Below are 21,812 nucleotides of genomic sequence, written 5' to 3'. Positions count from 1 at the left end.
TATCTGTTTTGTCATACTTTATGACTTTACCTGTTATTGATCTCAATCATCTGATATGCAAGGTTAAAATGTAATTTCCTTATAACGTTTTAGAGCATTTGGTTCACATGCGGGTGATGGGCTCGTTAAAAAAATGCTGTTTATAACTTGTATTTTTAAAAACTAGGAGCCTACGTGTTCTGCAATGAAAAAAAAGAGCCTATGTGCCGAACATACGTATCGGGAGTTAACCTTTTTTGGCAAGATTCAAAGCTACCGAAATCGTCGCCTTACTCCATGACGTATTGCCATGACATTATAGAAAATAATCCTGTTGAAATAATAGTTAGATGCATTCTTGGTATGATACCTTGGACTATCCTGTAAAAATGTCGGAGCATTATCTAAAACGTCGCTGTTTATATTAAACTAAATTGGCTTGAATTTCAAACGCATGGGTTTCTCTAAATTTAACTCAAATACTTTAAACCAATTCCTTACATTCTAGACACTTTTGAAGATTAATGGTGTCTTTGTCAGGATTCCGTCAGCCAATTTTTTGTTGGACGCACAAATAATTAGTAAGGATCAAGGTAAAATGGACGTTGGCTATGTTGGAATAGAACATATTTTGAGATGTGTTGTTAATTCGAAGTTTTATAAAATTTTTCTAATATTGGGCAAGTAATATACGTTTGGTTCTTGTTCATATGGAATTTCTTCGGAGTGGAAAATATAAATTAATTCTTTAAAAATCTCTCATAAATCACTTTGATATTGTTCAAATAACCCTTTATAAAATTAGTTTTGGGCCAAGTTCCTATATTTCGTATTTAATTGCATATAAGTATTTTAATTTCTAATCAAACTAAACTAAATTTAATAAACATAAAAAAGTGAAATATCGTTGACATAACAAAAGGTAGCCGTCAATGTTGCACTTGCAAGCCCACCCCCCACGAAATTACACATTTAAATGTAAAAAGCACAGATGCGTTGCGCTCTGTCGTTACAAACGAGAGCGACCAATGTAAGCTGACCTCTTGGCACCTCCCCGTGTACTAAATCTGCAGTTATTGAGTAATACGCTTTAAATGGCAGAGGTCTGGGATATTGGACGAGGGGAGCTCACATTGGCGCGTTCTTGATATCGATCTTTGGTAGGGAGTCCCTTGAGTCTCGACTCCTTTGAATTGGAGCGAATTTATGTGGATGGACGGACTATGCATTTTGTATATTGCGACGGGCTAATGTTTTGGTCGGGCCTTAAGGAGATTAATTGGACCGGATTCTCGGCTCGATTAGAATTTTTGCGATGTTTGCTCACGTTCACTGCGAAGTTGTTTGCAATGTTGCTGTGGGCTCTCTAAATTAAGTTCTCTACATTCAACTGTTTTAAGATGTAAATTGTGTAAATATGTTAATTAAAAAGTAATAATGCCATTTAAAATGTAGGCACTGGAACGTTGAAATACGGTCACGACTTACAATGTAATTTTGTAGCACTATGTATTTTAAAATAAAAAATACAATGTAACGCGTTATATCCATACAACATAGAAACAATCATAAAAAAACCATCAAACCCAAGCGATTTAGACGCCACCCAGAGCAGACAATAGCAAGTTATCGCACCAAACAAGTTCTGAGTGGGGATGGCATTGCTTATCTGGCCATCCACGAGCATGCCTCAGGGCAGCCGGCACAGCGCTCCCCCTCGCCCCCCTCGCCCGCTAATAAAACGGGCCATTGCGGGGAAATGGTGATACTAAACGAGGGCTCTACTTATACTGGCCGATAAAGCTTCACCCGATTACTCCGCTCGCGTGCGTTCTATTTTAAACGTGATAATGATAACTGGATTGTTGAACGCACCGTTCGATATTCGAGCAGCTGTAACACGATTTTTATATATGGAAATTTTGCGCGTATTATAGCAGCGTTGGAAGAAATTTCTCTGATGCCATGCATATGTGATAGAATTACAAGCGGTCCTAAAAGCTCTAAAATTTTCTTCAAAATAAAGCCAAATCATGTTAAGTCTGAATCTGAAGTCTTTTTTATTCAGTCTAGATGCCGTCTTGCTTACAATACAATTATACAAAAATTCAAACTTAAATTTAAATGTCCAAACGTGTTCAGAATGTTATAACTATGAGCTGTTATTTCTTAAAAACTAAAACAAAATCCCACAGAAGCTTAGATAGCTGAAATCATGCCAATTTTTATGCATATCTTTATTTCGAATACACACATTACATAAAAGCGCATTGTTGAAATCTGAAACACATCAAATACATAAAAATAAAATAGTTCAGTAGATGCCAGAACATATCCGCAAATTGGTAGGCATGTTTCCTTTTATTCGAGAAACTAATAGCGTGGAAAATTCGAACCAATTCAGGCTAGTTCTATTTAGGTTTGGAATAAAATTACATTGGTATTACCACGCTACAAGACGAGCCACACAGGTTAGAGACAATCGACTATCAAACCTATCATGAATATCTAAGGTGCAGTTTCGAAGTAAAATAGATTGGGAAGAATTAAGTGAACATCTGATGCGATACAAGATGAAGGAGTATGACATTTTCAAAAACTGTTGTCATGTAAAAGATTTAGATTTCTATACACAGGTTCTGAAGATTACAAAATCAAAGGAACTAAAACAAGCCCAAAAAAGGATATAGTGTGCAAATTTCCGTTTGACCCCAAGACACACGGAATCCTAATCCAGCCAACCCACAACCCTTGTTTGTGGTACAGATTAAGTAAGCGTGTACTTTGAATATGGACACATAATATGGAATATGGACACGTAATGTCATTTACTTTGCTTTAGGCACGTATGGCTCAAAAGTGCCCGTTTAGGAGAGTTACACAATCGACTGTGTGTGACTGTTTTCTAATTCTGTGAAGCAGATAAGGACTCTTTCATATACTTTGACTAAATATTCAGTTTCTCTTTTATTACGTGCTTTTGAAGTAATATAACAGCTTGTTCCACTTCTTCATTAACTGTCCTGTGTGTGGGTATAATTTAGCATCTAAATTCTGTGAAAGAATGTGCTTGAATTGTTCCACCGCAATCAGTTCAATCTGAAAAATATATAGATAAAAAAGATTTCTACCAATATGATGCATTTAGTAATAAGCTTATGCAATTAACTAATCTAAAATGTTCATCCAAAGTTATTCCTCGTTAAGAATATTGTTCTTCGGAATGTTGCCCCAACTTAGAAGTATCATAAAACCAACTCGAAAGATACTCTAATCCCATTACAAACAGAACTATATAGATTAGTTCCATCGACCATTATCTTCCCCCCTTTACGCACAAGTCTCTCGAAATACGTTAGCAAAAGTCGTTACAGAGGTCACTTATCTTGCTGGGAATCGAACCAGGAAGCCTTATCAGCGACAGGTGATGAAACATACGTGTTTAACATACGGTAGGGGTTTTGTTTTAAATTATTGTCATTGTGTATTGTGAACCTTGGACTCTATAGATATGGATAAAGCAACGGGGCAAACAGATGGAGATAAAAAACGTGGAAATAGAAAAAGAGTATCTCGATAAAGAAAATGTAATGTAAAGAGCATTATTGCACACACAAATTGTAGTAAAGAAGAGGTATGAAATAGAAAGGCTCGAATTGAAAACAAAAGAGACGAGTCGTGAAAAGCATCTATTAACCCCACAAAGGCATACAGGATTTTACAACTTCATAACTTCATATGTCGCTGAAAATATTAAATATTTCCATATAAATTTTAACGAAACAGTAACTCAATTTTCCACGTCCATGGGTGAAAAAATCTCATTTGAATCCATTATCCATTAATAAAGAATAATTATCTTATCCGGTGAGATCCATACGTTCTGATTAGGTTACGAGCGGCGCAAATGGCTTCCAACTAGTGCGTTACCATGGAAACTCGAAGGCAACTCGATAGGAAATTACTGTGATCGAGTTTATTTCCCATCTAGTTTTATCATTGGCGCTTACATTGTCAGGTTTGTTATGTAAAACCAGCCTAGTCAAAAATTAAATTAAATAAATAAAGATTACCAATGTTGGACCTTATTTTCAAGTATCTATTGTTTTTCACGTTCTATTAATTTTAGATACAGAACCTTAAAAGAATACATATTTAAAAATATGTTAATTTCGTATCAACAGTATAAACTAGAAACCTATTTGCAGCTCATGACTTTTTGTTAAGGCCTTGCAATTTATCACAGGGGTAATTTATCATATCGGGAGCTTACTTTTTGCAGTGAGTTTCCATAGTAACGATGCATAGTTGCAAATCACTAGCTCTTACGTATGATACATGACTTGCTTTTATGAATATACTTCTTCATACTTAGAAAAATCTGAAGCATTTCAAAGTTGGAAATTTGGACTTTGTACTTTGAGTTTTCATAATGATCACAATTTACTACAATGTAGGTACTAGGTGCTATCAATTTGATATTAAAACTATTTTAAGTACATAATTTGTTTCATATTTCATGCATGAAATTGATTGTGTGTCTTTTATGTAAAAAAAACTATTATTTTAACAGTGGCAGTTTTTACTTTAAATCAAAGATCAAACATTGCGATTAAAAACGATAAATAAACATTTCCTTTAGATTAACACAAAAATTTGCTTATCAAATTTCTTAATAACGCAACCATGTTGCGACGCCATGTGCACCGCACACGCAGTTATAATTTAAAATAAACAGCGCGAAACGAATCGTCCTTAGTCCTTAGTCCTTACTACCCTCACCCCAAACGCGGATTTCAATGTTTTACAACGATCTCCCTGGAGCCCCCCGTGCTAACAAACTTGATGGGACGCGTGGAATGTCACAGCTCTAGATATAACGGTCGCCTCCCTGCGTATAAAACGCGTAATAGAATTTCAGTGATGACTCCCACCCAGGGCTGCTAGTTCTTCCGCCCGGCTTGCGAGCCTCGTAATGTCTATGGAATATTGAATGTCACACTTAATATTCGAACGGCTGTCGAATATTGGTACTTTTTTTACGGATTATAGTCTGTGCCTTAAATAATTAATCTAGAATGCCTTCGATATTGTTTTACTTTTCTAGTACAATAATAATTGGGGGGATAAAGGGGAATTTATTGTAACTGCCCAGATTCTCCAAAAATTAGGGTTGTCAGAGAGTGATGTCCCTTGTCGATCTTATTGATGGCAACCCTGCCACCCTTGGCGCCCATCTAATATTGTTAGTAGCACGCATGCGCAATGCCATCAACCTAAATGCGCCAAGTATCAAATCCCACAGAGCTTACTCCCCCCAGCGCTTTAGATACCATAAAAATGAAAATATGCACCGGCATAGTGCTATATACCACAGTATATACTAAGCTCAGAACGTAAACTTTTATGAAATTGTACGTATTTCGGTATAATGGGAACGCTTAAAACCCAAATCGCTTTAATTTTATTACAAATCGATAGTAATGTTACCGATTGTAACGTTAAAAGTAATGTCAGTACAATATTTTTGCAATTAACCGGGTCGGCCATGGAAATAAATACACATAATTTGAAAGTTAATTTTAATAAAAGCATTTTATAATTTTGCGCTGTGTTAATTTAATGTTACTTCGAAAACAAAATTGTTATGTTTTTGCCTATAGCTTTTGGGCAACTATAATTTTTTGAGACCATATATTAATTACATAAAATTACCATTCACGATTACGTACCATTTTTCAAGATTTTTCATCATCAACAAAAAAAACAATTCGTACGAATTCAAATATGGAATTGGTTTAACTGGCAATCACAGATAACAAAAAAAAAGAAAACAAAATTCAAATATCGTATTGACTCAGATAATCCTTGTACGTAGGGGAGGCGCCAGCGCTCATTGTTATCCAATTAGGGCCGCCCGCGATAATATGCCGCGAATTCAAATTATGCGCGGGGAGAGCGGTCAGTGACCCCGCTGATCAATCGCTGGACCGCACCCGAATACGTAACAAGCTTGTGTGGAGGAAATGTGTGCTTTCTTTTTGGGAACAGAGAACGATAAGAGGCAGTGTTCTTTTAGGAAACAAGTGGGGTTGCTAGAAATTAAGGTAGGTACCTATATTTTAAATACATAGGTAATTAGTACAGTTTTACATGTTTAAATATTTAATATTATGACAAGCTATGATAAAAAATATGCCTATAAAACTATGTAATGCGAAAAATTACGTACGCTTTATACATAATGTTCTGAAAAAACCTGACACACTAACATACATTAAAAGATAAATTTATATTATCCTCTGGCGTGCCTAGTCGCCTAGTCTGATAAATATTGTCATTATGTTTCGCGAAAATAGAGCCGCGATTTTATGGCACGGTAATGTGAACACACCCTTAGCTTGATGGACACATCGCATGTTAGTTGGAAACGGAAATACAAAGTAATTTGTAGTCTTTCAAATCGGCCAATTGAGAATTTTTTATTAAAATTGTAAACTGTTTTGTGCCGTTTTCCTGCACTTTGCTTTAGTGGTGAATTTTGAAATAAAGAAAGTAAGTTTTTTCTTGACGTCACAGAATTTTGAGTTTACATTATACCTCTAGGTACCTATGCATCCTATTCATAAAAATAAATTTATTTATGATGAATATAATATGAGATTTTTATCTTTTTCAATAATCAGTCCAATACCTGATACAAGATCAGTGAAATAAATATCAATATTTTATACGTTTTAAAATACCTATTTGGGCAATAGTAGGTACCCATACAACACGTCTTTAAAGCGGACAAAGTCCCACAACTCGTTCACAGAATGGAAGAATGTTAAACCTGTGTCAAAACAAAGAGCATTCGTATCAGTAAGTCAATGTTTACGAAGTGTTCGTGGAATACCGGTGTGTACCATAACGGTATTTGACTATTGATAAATCGTATTCATAACGTGCTAAAGTTTGTAATGAGACAAATTAATGTAAAAATTTATGCGGGTATTTGGGTGGTGTTGAGAATTTTTAATCGCGGATCGTTCGCGATTTGTGGAACACGTCAGTCGAATTTGTACTGTTGAACGGGAAGCACATCTTTTTGTAGAGAAAGTAATACAGTACAAAAAATTTCGTTACTATATTATGTAGTTTCTTAGAAAATGTATAACCAAACATGAAATAAATTGTTTTTTTTTTTTTCACTTAAGCCACTAATATCTAAATACTAAATAGTATACGTTTATAAAATCTTTCGAGCTTTGCAGATTAAACATGATAATTGATAAGTAAATCTATAAGTGCGAACACAATACGCGCCATTTTTCACATCGGTTAAGACAAAAATAATGTCATTGTGTTCGCACAATAGCTTCTCGTGGACTCAATTGGTTATTTTCTATACAAAAGATACAATCGATGATAAAAAGGACTTCAATCAGTATGTGCTAGATGTTCTACACTAGCTTGCACCTGCGACACTGTCTAAGTTACCATACCTACTTAAAGTTCTATAAATTTTAAGGTTATGATAAAATAATGAATAATTTTCTGGTCGCTTTCGTTCTTAGATAGATTTTAGTCGACTAAGTAGAAATTGGTCTGATAAAAGCGGTTTTAAGAAATTTCTAGTTTAAAATAATGTTTAAATAGTGTACTGTATATGTATTATAAAAGATAAGTACAACAAAGAATAAAATAATAACTCCACAGACACTGAGTAATTACATATTTAAATAAAAATTTTACATTTATTTAAATTAATCGCGTTTACATGTAAATATATTTTATTGTGTTTGTTCACTTGCCATTTGAAACGACAGTAAAATTAAATATGCATCATTATATTTCATTTGTTTAATGTCAACAATCAACATGTATTACATGTAGTAAATAATTGATAGGAAATTTTAATTTATTTACTAGTACAGAAATGGCCGATATTTTTGTTACTTAAATAAAGTATTTTTATGCGGGTTCACCCGTTACAGTTAAATTAACTATTAACTTACAATATGTAGTTTAAAAAATGTATGTCTACAAATATTATAATGTGTTGAAAACACAATATTTTATGAACACAATGTCAAACAGAGTATAAAACAACGGTAATAACTTCTCTTTGTAAATTGTAATGTACGATCACTGAGCGGCACATTTGTATTTTTTAACTGGCAATTAAGGAAGTTAACGACATAATCAGCTTCAGACAATGGACGTTTTGAAACGTAACCGAATATATTAGCCTCCCATCTGTCCCGCATACATGTAAATGCACTCGGCTCGACTTCCAGCTAACTATGTACATTGTACATGCAAAGCAACGTCCGGATATTTAAATGTGGATGAGGGTTCGTTTACATCGTTCTTTTTCCCGCCATTTTGCATACCTGGCTGTACGTTGACAGCTGTCATAATAATGATACGATCAAGAAGCTTATATCTAATACACTGGAGATTTCGGTAGGTATGAACATTGACGTGTAACAAGAAAATATTGCCCAGTTCATGTTTTTTATCACTTTCACACCTAACTTGGTATTGCCACTGTTAATACGAAGTTTTCCCAAGGCTACTATGTATGCTGTAATATTCTGTGCAAAAGGTTAGTTTTTGTACATGAGTTTGTTGATAAATTGCCAACAACGTCATTCAGAAGCATTGTTGGATGAGACAATTATTATTTATGCTAAATAAACTAAGTATCTGAACCAATTATTAAAAAGCGATACTCCCTGATTATGGGTAGTCACCATAATAAAATTGTAGCAACTCTCACTTTGTCAATATGGCATGTGTGTCAAAAAAATTGCGTCGCTTCGAATATTTAAGTTAATATTGTTGCTTATTTAATGAATATTTTCCGAATATAAAGAATGCATTGTATTGTGCAAAATTGCAGAAGTGTTTGGACACCAAATTCTGGCATAGAATTTCACAGGCAAGTGTATATTTACGTTATTTACAATATTCCTCAATACTCCTGCATTTACCTGTTTAGAATCATTTCAATGGCAAAAATTGTCTAATTTAGCATCATTTTAGTAAGCAGTCATGTTAAATTTGTTATTTCCCTAATACTTTATCATTTTTCAACAAGTTTTCAATAAACAGATTTAACAAGTAAGGTAACCATGATGACGAGTTTTTAAGGATAGCGAAGAGAATATATTGTAATAACAATATTATGATGAAAATTTAGAACACCATTTTAAAGATTGTTACTACTTACTAGTAATGAAACAACACATGACATCGGTATTGCACTCACATGTAGTTATAAGATTGTTCGTTTTTACATTGAAATTTATACTTTTTTAACTTACCTCATATTTTTTTGTTTTACGTATTTCAGCTTTCCAAAAAGTAAAATAAAAAGAAATATATGTGCCCATCAAGGTTACTGAGGATTACGACCCAGAAAAAAATACCTTTTGAAAAATAAACTTTGTAAAGTTAGCTGAAATTTGTGCAAGGCTGCTATAAACAGTTTTTCTTTGATGATTCTGGCTTGAAATTGACCCGTCGAAGCAACGCGTTTAAAAAGAAGATCTGAGTAGCTAACAATTTGGTAAACAGCATCTGATGCAAAACACAACTTTCTTCTATTTACAAAGGATGTTAATGCTATATATCGGTTCATATCCAAGCTTTGTAGCCAAAAGTTATTTATAACTATCATTCTATACCAATTAAAATTGTATGTACCTACCTATAAAGTATGACCATAATATTATAATATAAATACTGTTAAAAATATATGTCGTTATTATTTATAGACCATGATTTTTAGTTTTTTCTATTTTGAAAAATCCTGAATTTACAAACCAGCGTGGTCACTCGACAGAAAGAGACAAAAAACATGACTGACGTCATTGAATGTCATAGTTTCTTGTTTCAAGTTAATGGTCATAGTGCAATCTCCAGTGTATTAGAGGATATAAGCTTCTTGGTACGTAGTATATATCTGTCAACTGTGATATAGACTACGGAGTAAAGACATTCCATTTTCAAATGTTTTCCGCTTTTTATAAGAAAACAAGTGTGCCAGAAACGTGAGAATAATTATTATAGAAATGAAAAACTCATTGTATCAGTCCTGACTTGCGATATTTTATACGCATTTGACTAAATATCTGCATTATGCATATAAACGCAGTCATTCTTTTGCATAATTTGATTTAATAAATTAAATTATGTATCGATGAAATAATGCATATTCTATACAGACGTATAACGTATTATTAAGTAATAACTTCCATAAAAGATAATTACTTTAAATTAATATTTTTTATTCAATTCACAATACATACATGCCTATGTACTTTCAGTTTATAGTTTGCACTTTGCAATCTGTTGTTATAGTATTTCTTATTGAATATTTTACGATGTTAGAGTATTCATGTATTTCTTATAAAAGAAAAAGATATTTCAGCCTTAGGGTGGCAACACCGAGGCCGAGGGTCCAAGCGGGAGCATATTTTGTAGTGTTAATAGATTTGAGACACCTGTGAAACTGGCAGGTGCGCTTTTCGTGTCATCACTATAAAATATAAATATAATGTATTATGTGTGTGATTATACCTACTTATACCCTACCCTATGTAGGTATATTTAATATTTATGTATGAGATCAAGCCTTTGCATATTATGGTAGCCGTATAGGTAGGTATCTACTTTGTACAAATAATATCTAGTGTGAAAATGATACCGATTCACTTTTTTACCACTTCCTATTGAAATAGAAGATCTTCAATGATTAAGAATTGAGATATTTTATTCCAATCTACCCATTACCTCTAGACAATATGCCTAGTCGATTTATTTGAATACTTGCATCTTAAAGCATAATGAGTGTAAAACCTAATTAAGTAATGTCACCTAGGAACACGATAATAATTACGTAAAGGACAAGTCTTGCAATACGACGGTTAAGGTCACAAAAATGTAACATTGACTTGACGGGCTTCAACGCACACAGTCGCGGAGGTAAATCGCCCCGCGCACACCACGACACGCGTGACGAAACGCTCCGTGACGTCACGCCGCACGCGAACACACCTACACGCGCACGTGCGCGCGTGACGTACTCCCGCCCACACTCGCAGTGCCGTAACTACACAAGATTCCACGCACACTAGCCCCGATGTAAACAAAGTGACGTAAAGATATGACTCACACATCGATCATGGCGGTGCACACAGCGCCCGGTGATTAATGTAAACAAACCGGTTTGCCCGCGCTAGACCCACTCACACAGACGCGCTGCGAGCGTAACCCGAAAGTAGGACATCTGATTCGTACACTAGATATTAGATAGTAAATAATATCATGTGCTCGCATCTAATTCATTTTGCTTTCATGCTACGCGCTAATTTAGACTTCGTTTATTGAAACGAAATTATAAACGCGAAGCTCGCATTTAGGAATCACGTTAAATAAAATTACAATGTAACCAGCTGGCAATCTCGAGCCTGCGTATGACAGACGCAATAAAATACCGCCATACGAGGCCAAAATCACCAATTTCTACAACAAAGAACAATAAAAACCAACAATACAGATAGCACAGCGAGGGAACGAAAAAATTAAAATTCACTATACAGTCGCGCACAAAAGTTATAATGTGACTTGATGCGAGTATAATCGTAAATAAAAAGCGAATAGCGCTTCAGCCCACGCCAACTGCTATTGCCTGCTGAATTTATGGCGTTTGCCCAAAAATTACTGGTTTAAAGCAGTTCTGGGACGTTGAATTTTGTAAGATTGCCTAATTAATGGGTGTACAATATTTAACTGTGAGTATGCGTTCGCCTACACTTTAGGCTTAACTGTTGTTTATAAAACTGACTTTGAAAGTGGTCAGACCATAACTAATTGCGTAATTACAATTAGGTATGTTATTTAAATGAAAATAATGATGAATTTATATTCGAATGAGCTTTTCATCTTAATATATAAAAATCAATGCCACTTTTCGTTGTAATTCCATAACTCGAGAACGGCTGAACCGATTTCGATAATTCTTTTTTTATTATATTCCTTGAAGTACGAGGATGGTTCTTATGTAGAGAAAACGTAAACATGTACCACGGGCGAAGCCGGGGCGGACCGCTAGTTTTTTTATAAATATCCAGTCCTTAATACCTCCAAAAAAGCCTTATGAGATACTCTTTCAATTATATTTTTATCATTTACAAAAAAAATATTAGACGTTAATAACCTACACATTTATAAATAACCGTAAGCTTTAAAAATAACTTATTTGGATTCCAAAATATACATTCGAGCGTATTTAGCCAATGAATTTCTCCAAACTAGCATTTAACAGTGAGATATGACAATATATTGACAGGTTTGAAAGCCGTCCTTATAAATCGTTTGGACAACTTTCTAAAGACCCGAATGTATGAGTAAATTTTAATAAATTTCGTATTTATAGCTCTATTTTAAATGTCGTTAATTGGTCGAGTAATAACTTAACTACCAGTTCGTGGCATTATTATACGGGATGTTTAATTATTTGGAAATATGGTAATTTCTTCGTTTTATAGAGGCCTTCATTTATTTTGCTACAATCGTGAAAAGCTTGAATGTCTTATTCAAGGAAGTTATTAAAAAGCTACTAAGAATGTTGTCAATTACATACTTTCGGAATTGAAATCCATTTTTTATGTTGTTTTTAACCCATTCAGTTATTATTTTGTCCCAAAAAAAACAAGTCACAATCCTGGGAGATTAACCCACATACCCAAAAAAGAACGAGGTCTTCATTTGGTGCTTTAATAAATTTCTTGTTTGTTTTTCACGAATTTATATAAAATAGCTCTGCATCATTCACTGCGATTTACATGAACATAAATTTATTTCGTAAATTGTTATAATCAGCTTCAATTTAATAGTTATAATACAGCACCACTAACCCAAATTAATAAATGAATATTAGACCTAACCAGCCTATTATACAATTATTAATTTAGTAATAACCACCTAAATTTATCAATTACGAATTATATTTGATCGTTATTAAAATATAATGACCATCTATTTATAACTTATTCATTGAGCCTATTCCAATTAAATAAAACACGATACCTCTTAATGAATTAGTTTGGAATTAGACGATTGAGCCTACGGATATAGTTGAGAGAACTGATTAAGATAGTTCTTAAGATATGTTTGAAGTAAAAGATATATTAAGAACTGATCCGGTTATACAGGATAATTAAATTACAATCAAATAGAAAAGAGCTGATGATCCAACGGTTAAACAGTTAGTTTTTATGCAACTAGCTGTGGCCCGCGGTTTTACCCCCATTGCTCTGCTCCTGTTGGTCTTAGTGATGATAGCCTTCCTCGATAAATGGGCTATCTAATACCGAAATAATTTTTCAAATCTAACCAGTAGTTGCTGAGATTAGCGCGTTTAAACAAACTCTTTAGCTTTATAGTATTATAATAAAATAAATAATAATAAAAACATTTATTTGAATCTCTCACAAGGGTTAAAAAATGGACAATTAATGAAAAATACACATAATATATCAGGCAACCTTAGTATTAAGTAGGTATAGATGTTCAGAAGTCGCAATTTTAAACAAATTCATAAACAGTATTTTGGGAGACACCACCACATCCATTCATAATACATGGAAAAAGAAAATCTCTCTAACTATCAACAATGAAAAATAACAAATCCAAACAATGCCCGAATGTCCACTTCAATTCACAGATCTCAGCATTCCCATACAGTTGCTATGTAAGAAACAAATGTAATTAAGGTATGTCTATAGTTTATACAATGCCGCCTTGACCTAGCCACTGACTGACCTGAATAGTAAACAAGGTCGCTAGAAGAAAAACACGCTGCGCCAACGCGAACGTTACGAAACATGTACAATATTATCTTATACTTACTTGACAGCTGATCTATAGTTTTAATTGGGAAACGATTGATGATGTGGAACAACTGTCAACAGAGGAATGTTCTCATCCGATCTCATTTAGTCATCAATGTGAACAATTTGCCAAGTTTGATTTTTAGGGCATATTGTCTCCTTTATCGTCATTGATTTTGACCAATTTAATCTTGTTTCTGGTGGAGGAGAAATATTTAATTAACAAACAGTTTAATTTTGAAAGGTTATGTAGAAGTAGAATGTTGAAAATACATTCTTCTTGTTCTATTCTAGTTAACGACATTCAGGTAGAATCCAGTGATATCCACTTAGTTATTTCTATTAACAGTTCTTGTTAAACTTCTGTGTCTCTCTGTATTCCGTTTTTTTTTGTTTATTTCTTCCTTCCTTTTCTATTGCATTTATATTCTCATCTGCGCTTTTATATTTACTACAGAGCAGTAGAGAACTGCACTGTTACAGACCAATTTCTTCTGAAAATACGAGATCCTCTCATATTTCCTTCATATAAAAGCAACTCAATCCTATATACATTGTATAAACTAAATTAAATAATAGTATAACATAGTGCGTACACTTCCTTATCAATCGCCAATAAAAATTCTGAACTATTCGAACTATAGGAGTTTGTTAAATTCTACATTCTGTTATTACCACGCTCACATTCACGTTACTACATATAAACAAAAAAATGTGTGCGTGTACACACGTAAGAAGTGAAACTTCTTTATGACCTTATTTTCCAAAAAAATAATTTACTATATGCAATTTTACAGAAATACGTCGAATCACGTGTGGTAGGGATAAGAAAAAGATGACGCGTAACGGAAAAATGTCACGCGTAACGAAAAAATGTTACACTATTTTTTTTCCAACCCCGATAAAGAAGATTCACTTCAAAAACCTGATAAACCTTACAAAAAATTATCTCATCCCAGACATGCATAATATCAGTGAAATGATTTTGTAAGCCGTACTTTACTTTTATGAATACGATGTAATTCATGTTGATTAGTTTAACAGAACGTGCTCTTCCAAGATGGCCGCTATATTCCTTCTCACGTACGCTATTAGAGGACACGAAGCATAGAATTCTTTAAACGTAGCAATTAGTGGCTCGTTCATTTTTTGAAGATTATCATGATAAAATTTAAATGGTGCATGCCTGTATTTTGGTTGTTATGCTTGATTGTTCCTGAGCTTTAGAATATTCGTGAACAATCAATTTAATGTAGTAATTGATCGAGCTTTTAGTTATCGTTTACATTGACTCATTGGAACCATTCAGCGTTCAACACATTATTAATGTTGGTAAAATAAAGGTAAATCCAGATCAAATTTCACGAACAATTTCGGCAAACAAAATTTAAATTGGAAACTTCAATTTCTACGTTTCACACGAAAACGCAGCTGTAAAAATAAGTAATTTCAATCAGAACCTTATCGAAGCGTACGTACCGATTACCGAACGTACCCCGTGGCGTCGTTGAAAATCAATATATTCCGTAATCCCCAGAGAATAGAGTTGAATTTGTGCCAACAGCATTTGTGTACTCAGCTGTATTGAACGGCTATACGATAACAAATCAACATTCGTCGCAACGCAATATTAAAGCAGCTGCACTATCGCCGCTATTTTTTACAACTTTTTCTTACAAACCTGCCTTTTTCTCAAGTACCAGTTTGCTTCCGTCTCGATTGCCAAATTTGTTTTTTATGTCGTGCAAAAATAGACTTTATTACCTTTATTCCGATCAATAGGTTCTTCAGCTCGATTTTGTTCGTTCACGATTTCACATCGATCAATTTATCGCTACGTAATTGAACGCGCAATGCGATATCGATTAAAAAACAGTCATAATTCGATTATTCCTTACATTATAAAGCAATAAATGTATCTTTTGTTATCTAGAACAAAGTATTTATAATTTTTAAACCGGACATATATTTAAAAATACGCAAAGATAATAAATTGCAATTCATTGATAATATATAAATAGAATGCATGTACATATAAATAATCCGGAATAAATTCAAGTAATGTAAACAGACTTGTGTTGAAAAAGATAACAATGCAATTCATAATAAATTAATTTGTGGTTTTGAAATCAAAACAAGAACAGCCGGCGTTCAAGAAACCAGTATCGCTGATAGAGTTATTAATAAAATACCAATAACTAATTGACATAACAATAAGTATAGTATTAATTAGTATCACGGAACTTGAAATCGGTCAAGTTATTTAAGAGCGTCTCCTAAAATATTCGTACCCTTTTATAGAAAAAAAAAACGTTACTTGATCTGAATTCGTTTTATTAACGGATATATTTATTAACATAATCTACGGAAATAGTTAACAGATTCCGCTAATTTTCAGAACGATTGACATAGTTACTTTAATATGTATAAAATAGATAAAATTGTCAAAATCCGGTGCAAACTGAGACGCTGTTATTTTTATGTTCCACACATAAATTGACTTATATATAATTTCATCTCTATTTATAGTTTTATATCTATAGTTTGTGACTTTACAAGTATGAATATTACAAGCTTTCGCATCTTATTCCACATCTCGTTAAATCTATAATCGTCTTGAAAACATAAAATACAATTATAGATTCAACCATTCAGAAGTTATCGATTCGGAAAAATATTTACAAATCAAGATTTTAGTGCTTATAGCAAAGCACAATATTTACAAGTCGATCGAAACAGGATGAAGTCATAAAACCGTATGCATCACAAAAATTTCAAACTATAGCTCATATTTTGTAAACTTGACCAATACTACAATGTAGCAAAGAACGTATTTACTAAATATGCGTGTTAGTGAACGTAAAGTAAATACATAATTGACTGATAAATACTTACTCATGTTTGGTTGGCAAATAAGAAAATAAACTGGATTTCCGTTACCTGTGAAATTATAAAAAATTGGTGCCAATATAAATCAACCGTTTAATCTGGTTATTCAAATTCACTTTTTAAAGGTTATATAAAATCACTCTGTTGAAAATGTCAATCGAGAGAGCGGCGTTCTAATTTCTTTAAAAAAAGTCAACACAATGCGATTTTTGTACCGAAAATTCCTTTAAGTCAGCACCATAAATACGTGAACTAATTACCACGTTTTGCCACGAAGGTAATGCTTCATTGCCTATTTGGGGCTACGGTAACAAAGGCGCCCTATCCTTGGGCAATGACTTGTTCAATCCAAATTATACAGCTGACATTTGGTTAAGAGCAATTATTCTTACACAAGAACACCGATCTGGGAACTTAATCGTGAAAAGTGAAACTCTGACCTTTAAATTACACCGCTTGATATAATCTGTTCCAAATCCGGCCAAATATATTATCTAACAGAAAGTCGCATTTGTCGGATTTAGCAAGTTGAATTAGTTTGAAGGCCTTGCTATCCTATAAATTATTACTTTATCAACTAAAGTATTATTACTAGCTTATGTAGCCTTACATTTTATTGATATTAACTGTGTTTACAGCACTGTCATAACAAAATACATAAATTGAATACACGCATAGACACAATCTAATAATTACAAAGAACACATACGTTCATTGTAAAACTTGTATAAAAATATTGTAGTTGTTAGTTTAAATAAAGCATTTATTTAAACGTTAATATTTATTCTGAGTACATTATGTCTAAATAGGTAAAATAAAAGTACTCTCATAAACATTATAATCTATGGGACCATATACACAGCCCTGAGGTACACCCATTTGTTTTAATTGGGACAAATGATCCACTCGCCAACTCTTTTGTTTACAGGTTTCCATTTAAGTGGGGTGGTGAGGGCGCCGGCTGCCGTGCCTCCCTGCTCGGAACCTGAAAGGCTATACAGGGTCACAGTTTCATTCGACAGGTATGTGTAACTTTCTCTATTGCTTTCATAAAAACAAAAACAGAGGATTGTACCTACACAATCGAGGTTAATTACAAGTTGTAATCTTTAATTGTACAACTCATCTTAACGCGGTAAACGTTTTAAAAATAGTTGCTTTTTTACAATGGAGAATTTGCGATTCATTGATCGAACGTTTAATTGATTTTAATTAACATTTAACTAAAGTTCAAATATTTTCTACCAATTAAGAGTTAAACATACAATTACTATTGCACATGCACGTACCTAATTTATTTTCACTTCACTTTCGTTTCTAAAGAATATATGTATAAAAATAAACGTTCAGCGTAATAAAATACACCAGAAGAAAGCACTAAGAGATTTACACAAAAGCCTGGATCTATTGTTAGAACCAGGACGCTGGCTAAAAAAACTTCTTTTATTATCACAAGGGATTGTACCAGAATAATATCTTTTGTCAGTAACCCGAAACTTTGTCACCTTGGAGATTGTAAATGCTTGTCCAATTTTATTGAACCCAGCCCCAAACAAAGAATACGGCATTATAGAAACTAATTTCATGCTTCTATAACACTGAAAGCTGTTTATTCTGGTTGTTTTAAATAAACTGAACTGGTATCAAAACGTTACGAATTTGTCACATCTTTTTAAATCAGATGATAAATATAATTTTATATGGGTAACATGTTCAAAAACAAGTAGGTAAGTAAAGCTCGTAAATTTTTTAGAAATAACTAGTGGTCCGCCCCGGCTTCGCCCGTGGTACTTATTTTTATATACAATATATATAGATATTCAATTGGAATACATACTTACATAAATATAGTATTTTAAATTATTAAAACTCTAAATGCTATCATCAATAATGATGGGCAGCAATATGTTGTGTTAACAATTATTTTTATCAACTGTTACTTATTTAATATGTTACGCATAGTATCGATTTAATCTTTCCCTAAGTTATTTTCGACACGTGCTGATCATGGTCATGGATATGTTATTTCAAAGATAAATCATAAACTACGCAATCTTTAATAATAGAAGACAATTTATCAATTGTAAACTAGATAAAGGTAAAAATATCTAGTTGAAAGTTTCATGATATTTTGAAATATTCTGAAGTCTGTTCAATGTAGAAACGAAACAATTTCTTACAATGTTACTAGAAAACAGTTTCTGCCAAACATAATTTAGGCAAAAATATTTTCGTATGTGTCCTGTTTATTCTGTAAACTAGCCAAAACCAATCACTCATTATCTACAAGTGCAACGTTGTTGGTACGACACGCAACATAAATAATTCTTCTTCTATATTAATAACTCAGGCCTCGGAACCACAGACACAATAGAAAATCTATTGTGTCTTGGACCGATCGGGCCGCTTGGGGCTCAATGGGTATATTTCATGAAATGCCAGTATTTAGTTTGTTATATCAGTTAGTCATCTCCAATCCCTTAGTATTCCTAAAACAAGTAATCTTGTCAATATACAAGATTACTTATGAAAGGCATCATAACTTCTTCTGTAATCTGAACAACGTATACCATCAACTTTATGGTATGTGTATGTCTATCCTTTATGGCATAAAAGAAAGACATACAGCCACGTCTTTACTTTATTACGTTAGTTAGTCTACTTTTATTAACTACAGATACAAAATCACTGCTGTGATATTCATCACTTGTAACCATATACCATAAAGGACAAAAATACAGAACCATGTCTTAAAGCATTAATGAACACATTTAGAGTACAATACAATAATGCATTCAGGATGTTCATGGGATTGCCACGTTTTTGTAGTGCATCTCATATGTTTGTATTATACAGAGTAGATGATTTTTATGCTATATTAAGGAAAAAAATTTTTTCAATTAGGGATAGAATTAATAAAAATGATAATAGTATTTTAAAAGTTCTCAATAATGTACATAATTTTATCAATAAAAAATGGCTAATAACTCTAAAATCTAAAAATAAGTATATGTAGTTTTACTAACACTAGAATAAGTACTACTAACAATATATGGGCAATGCTGCCTGATATAAATAAAGAAATAAAATAAAATAAATAAATAAAAAGCAGTATTCCAGTGTGGAAAACGGTACAGATCTTAATAATGATTTTTATACCATCACTCATCTCTAAATCTTCATTTGCAGATGCAAAATCACCGGTGTAACATGCAGCTGCGAGGCGCGCGACATCTTCTGGTGCCAACATGTCGTCGCCCTAGCGCTGTACCGCATCAGGAATGCGGATTCTGTAAGACTGCGGGTACCTATATCAGGTCAGTTTGGTCTGTAGTATATGATATGGCCAAAAGATTTAACTTGAAGGACATGATAATTGGCTATTTAGAAATGAGCCAGCCATAAACGAGGAACATAAATATATCAAGAAAAAGAAGATAAATATTGCAAAGGATTCATTATTATAATAGATCCTGAAATAATTTAGATACATATTGATTTCATTGTATCACTACCAGTATTAAATATTATTGTTATTTGTTTGTATTCTGATCGCATGGTTTGTAGAAATAATATTATAACAGATCAAACAAACAAAATCAGATCAATAATATCACAATACAGACTTGTTATAGATTCTTAAAGATACAAAGAAACAAACTATAGAAGCGTCATATTATGTTGTGATGGCTATTAAACCCCTATAAAAGAAACCAACTTCCAAAGCAACGAATTTTGTTAACAAAAATTCCCTTTCCAGAAACCCTCCTGCAAATGGACAGGCAACAGCTCCAGAAGTTCGTCCAGTATTTAATAGCAGAACACCACACGGAGGTTCTGCCGACAGCACAGAGGCTGGCTGACGAGGTGCTGCAGGCGAGGTCCGCGATAAACAGAATATGTGGAGCGCCCGACCCCACGGCGGGGCCGCCGCCCGACGCGCACCATGCGTGGCATTTGGATGAGCAACAGGTAAGCGTACATCGTATACTTATTTATTTATATGGTTTACCAACGTTTCTTTGCATTGCATATACAATAACAAAATTAAAATACAATTTTATATGATCAACGTAAAAAGACACTTATAGGTAAACACAGCATGCGACTAGCTTTCTGCCAGTTTCTTTACCCACGTTGTCTCAAATTTAACAATTTATATGCTAAAACTGTCCTTGAGAATTACACTGTGTATCGTTCTCCGAGAACTACGTTATCAATGGTAAAAACAGAATGAAAATCGACGCAGTAGTTATTGAGTTTATTGCAAACTGACAGAATCAGTAGATAACTTTTAATATGAATCAAGTCGCGTTTTAAAATTGCAATAATTGACAAATAGAACAATTATTACAATAATCCATTTTATAAAATACATAATATGAAATACAATTAATTACAATTATAATAATTTCACGTATTTTTTTTACAGGTTTGCGAACAAGTGCGAGCGTATTTATTACAGGGAACTTATTACAATGCAAATAAACAATTAAATTCATTATTTTCTAAGGTAAGTCATATTATAAAATATTCCTCCAAACATACTTTAATTTTAAAATTTTTCTTTGATTTCAAATCCCAAAATCCTGTTTTAATTAAAGTCACTTTACAGGTACGAGAAATGCTAAGAGCCCAAGACTCAAACGGTCCAAGAATGCTAATGTTGATGACAGAACAGTTCCTATCAGACCCTCGGCTACTTTTATGGAGGAACCAGAACACCCCCATGACGGAGAAGTGCAGACAACTGTGGGAACAATTAGGTGCCTTGTGGGTCAGCATTGTGCTGGACCCTGGAAGCAATAAGTGCCATAGGATGCAGTGGAGGCATTTGCTGGAAAAATGGTCTGCCGTGGAAGTCTGTCCGACAGAAGACCCGGATTATAGATCGTTTCCACTGGTAAGTAATTTATTACACATTAATCTTTATTTATGTGTTATTATCGTGTTATCTACACTAATATTATAAAGAGGAAAACTTTGTTTGATTGTAATGAATAGGCTCATAAACTACTGGACCGATTATAAAAATTCTTTCACCATTCGAAAGCTACA

The 21,812-nt window shown here is 33.3% G+C and overlaps 1 protein-coding gene across 1 annotated transcript in view; it reads left to right on the top strand.

Moving 5' to 3' along the window:
• Positions 1 to 21,812, top strand: part of LOC123699406 (zinc finger SWIM domain-containing protein 5-like) — a 56,017-nt gene that overhangs the window by 18,028 nt on the left and 16,177 nt on the right. The window contains exons 2-6 of the mRNA XM_045646354.1: positions 17,683 to 17,776; positions 19,944 to 20,071; positions 20,515 to 20,726; positions 21,187 to 21,267; positions 21,370 to 21,657. Of these exons, the coding sequence (XP_045502310.1) occupies positions 17,683 to 17,776; positions 19,944 to 20,071; positions 20,515 to 20,726; positions 21,187 to 21,267; positions 21,370 to 21,657 (803 nt within the window). The remainder of the gene's footprint in view (positions 1 to 17,682; positions 17,777 to 19,943; positions 20,072 to 20,514; positions 20,727 to 21,186; positions 21,268 to 21,369; positions 21,658 to 21,812) is intronic.

Source organism: Colias croceus, chromosome 17 (genome assembly GCF_905220415.1).
Source record: "Colias croceus chromosome 17, ilColCroc2.1".
Classification (NCBI taxonomy): Eukaryota; Metazoa; Arthropoda; class Insecta; order Lepidoptera; family Pieridae; genus Colias; species Colias croceus.
Note: the sequence above shows the minus strand (reverse complement) of the source record. Positions and strands in the feature narration are given on the sequence as shown.